The 3,785-nt window shown below is 47.5% G+C and overlaps 1 protein-coding gene across 1 annotated transcript; it reads right to left on the reverse strand.

The window, feature by feature from the left end:
• Nucleotides 1–554: 554 nt before the first annotated feature.
• Nucleotides 555–3,605, reverse strand: SARC_13399 (hypothetical protein; the record flags this gene model as incomplete). Its single annotated transcript, XM_014292470.1, has 3 exons — nucleotides 2,993–3,605; nucleotides 1,583–1,865; nucleotides 555–1,139 (listed from the first exon to the last, which is right to left on the reverse strand). Coding segments are annotated over exons 1-3 (1,330 nt in total), but the record flags the coding sequence as incomplete, so codon positions are not given.
• Nucleotides 3,606–3,785: the final 180 nt, after the last annotated feature.

Consider the following 3,785-nt stretch of genomic DNA (forward strand, 5'->3'; position numbering starts at 1 on the left):
TGTGTGTGTCGTACCTTAGTGGTCTGATCGCTCTGGTCTAACCATAGAATAACATTCTCGCTCGCCTCTAACAAAGGAAGTACATCCGGTGACAAGGCGAGATTGCCCACGGACACCGCCACGGCTGGTTGACCTGTTGACAGTAGTGGACAAATACACGCGTGTTTCATCATCAAGTGTGTTATATGTATATATTACAATCAGAGCAAAATGACTTTTTGTAGTGGTAAACATTCTATCGGCGCTGATCTTGGTACTAAAATGAGCAAAACTCATCAAAGACCTGCAGCCCAACGACATGCAGACACTAATGCAAGGACAGGGAAGTGTTTCTGAAGAGATTACAATAGATTGGACCAAATTCTCGGTACAACTGATATGACCGTCCTACCTACCGGACAGTGTTCTGGCCCACCCGGATTACATGTGAACGAATTAACTGACTACCCAGTGAATTTTTTATCAGCAAGCACAATCCAACCCAACCAACCCAACCCGAACACGTACACACAGTGCAATATAGTATTCTCTTACGTCTACCCACATTCGCCTACCTGTAGCCTGGTACACCGCCATGGCGGACCATTCATCCGCCGTGACCACTACCGTCTGGGGATTCAAGTCAAAGGAAGGTGTCGAGTGCACAACCCCATCACCTTCTACATCGCTTTCCGTATCATTTTCTGTATCAAACTCCACCGCAGTCTTTGCGACGCCCCCACTGTCCAGGTCCCCGACCGCAGGGCCCAACCCGTCTTGGTGTTTGCCCTCGAATTTGGACACGTCCAGCCCCAAAAACAAGGCGCGCTCGTAGTCGCGTTGCTCTTTTAGGACCAAATTGAACCCAAACAAGCCTCTGCGTGCCGGGATTGCGGGTACTAGATTGACCTTGTCGCTCACCACCTCCTTCCACTGACAGGCCGTGGCCGTGACGGGGGTGTTTATGCGCTGTAGAATGAGCCTTTCATGGGCCTTGCCTCGCGCGGCAGAGGCGATTGGTGCAGGGATGTGTGTGTGTTTGTGTGTGGCGTCTGCATTCGCACTCATGTCCAGATCGTAGTAGGGAAAGGACAGCCCTATGACGTACTCGTCAGGGCCGATGGCGGAGTTAGGGGATCGAGATTGGACCGGGGATTCGTCTGCAAAGAATAGTTACAATGAAACAGCCGAACACTGCGTGAGGTGACGAATGCACCGGACCACAGACAGGGAAGCTTGCTTTCATGAGGTCGTATACATGAGGACAATGGACTATGTAGCTACATATGAACAAAAGGACTATTAATTATGTAGTTACATAAAAACATGGGGACTATGTATCAAATAGTTGCATATAAACATAAGGACTATGGATTAGGCAGATACATATTGACATGTGCGACATAAAGACAATGGCCTATGTAGCTATATATAGACTGTACAAGAAGTATAAACAACGCAATGCGATAAGCGTACACATCTATAGTCCAGAAACATACCATCCGTGCTATGTACAAAGACAAACACCTGTAGTGCGTACAAAACGCACTCTCAACATACTTCACTATCTAGTACCAATAACTTTGGCTCCAAACGCACCTACCTGCAGGCTTTACCAGAGAGCTGTAGGGAGAGCTTTGATCCTGTGTAGACGCCACCAACAGCTTCACCCCAAACTGTTGCAGCGTGTGCAGTGAGATGGCACTCTCTCGGTCTCTCAGGGCTCTATCGAGCACCATGTACCCTCGAGCTATCTTGGGTTTATTAGGTTTGCTTTTCACCGGAGCGACGAATGGAGGCGGTGGGGGTGTCCCTTTGCCATGAATGGTCTTCGTGGCCTGTTTAGCTGAGCCTGGTGCATTCTTGGCTGCTGGGTTGGGGGTCTCCTGTGGTCGGGATGATATAGTGGCGGTGTACGGTGTAGGTAGGCATAGCGCGGGTGTACTATAACGCAGCAGGGAGGTGTAGTAGACCGGTGGGTGTGCTCAATGCAATGCGAGTCTGAGGAGTGTGTACTTTGTGGTTGCCTATATTAGGACATGGCGTGAGGGGTGGATAAACTGTAGGTAGGTGTATGTCGTAATGCAGATCGTAGGAGTGGGGGAGGGTGGGTTGAGATAAGGCGGTTTGGTAGTGAAGGAACCCTGCAGCATATATCCTTATATCAATTGGTAGACGTGTATTCAGATCCGATACATGCAGCATAGTACCTCGTGTACACAGATCCATTTAATTCATATCACATGCATGCATGATAGTACCTCGTGTACACAGATGTACATAATTCATATCACATGCATGCATGATAGTACCTCGTGTACACAGATGTACATAATTCATATCATATGCATGCAGGATAGTACCTTATGTACACAGATGCACATAATTCATATCACATGCATGCAGCATAGTACCATATGTACACAGATGCAAATTAATTCATATAACATGCATGAAGCGTAGTACCTTGTGTACACAGATGGACATAATTCATATCACATGCATTAAGCATAGTACCTTGTGTACACAGATGCACATAATTCATATCACATGCATGCAGCATAGTGCTTTGTGTACACAGAAAAATAGACATGTACACGAATTAATCAACCTACACGTCAATGCGTACTACCTATTTGTGAAAGACCTTGTGTAGTTATGTACACGCGCGAATAGATGTGAGCTAAAGACTATGATCCAAACATTATGTTTGGCCATGGCCCTTGTGTAGTTTGGCGCCTTTAACAGGGAATGTGTACGTGCATAGACATACCTATAGGTTTACGCATTCGCAGTGTATGTCCGTAGCTATCGCTCCATTAAACCCTGTACAAACCCAAGCAGCTGCACGGTGTAGATAGTTCACCCACGCGCGTACGTACTAGCAACATCTCTGATATTAAAAACGAACAAGCCCCCTTAAAGTACACGCTCGGATGCACACACATAAAAGCCGCTACTACACAACTACAGCACGCACGCACACACACACACACACACCCTCAGTGCATACCGTGGTGACAGGTATCGTGTCAGGCACGTCTCTGTACATAGCTGCCAGCCGTTGCTTGGTCTCCTTCACGTTGACGTCACTGTACTCCACCGCTATATGCTGATCCGCAATAACGGGACGCCTGGTCTTGGGTATAGCCAGTTCCTTGCGGCCCTTAATCTTGTTGCGGTGCTGGCGTGTGCTGAGCTTTTTGATCTGGTGCCAGCTGCCTATATGGTGGCAGCGTTTGCACTCATAGCTGCCGTAGCTCTTGTTTATATACAGAGAATGGGGTGTGTTGGACAGCTCTTGGGAGGTGCAGTAGGGGCATATGTCTACTGTGACTGAGGTGTGACGTTCTAAGTAGTCGATGTGCTTGTCCTTGAGATATGTCGATACAACTGCGGGTCCTAGCCGACCTAGACTCTTCTCCATAGTCGTGTGCATACGCCGTGCGTGTAGCTGTGGCATCCCCCTCGTCATCGCCTTGAGGTGTGCATGTGATCTAAAGTTCGTGTTAAACGGGGCCACATTGTTTCTTACAAAGGTATATATGGACTTTCGTGTACACTCTCGAGTGTGGTGTAAGCTCTGGACGGAATATACAGGGTGTCGTGTGTGATCTCTAACCCTCGACCAAACGCAGCCAACTAACCGACGTCCAGCCGCACCTTTGCCGACAGAATGCACAGTCCACATGTTTGTGTAGATATGGGATGCAGTATGTAAGTATATACAACTATATAGGTAGCATGACTTTTATCTTATATCACTCTTTACTATATATAAAGGGGCATTCAACAATACATAGATG

This window comes from Sphaeroforma arctica (genome assembly GCF_001186125.1).
Source record: "Sphaeroforma arctica JP610 unplaced genomic scaffold supercont1.3240, whole genome shotgun sequence".
NCBI classification, from domain to species: domain Eukaryota; class Ichthyosporea; order Ichthyophonida; genus Sphaeroforma; species Sphaeroforma arctica.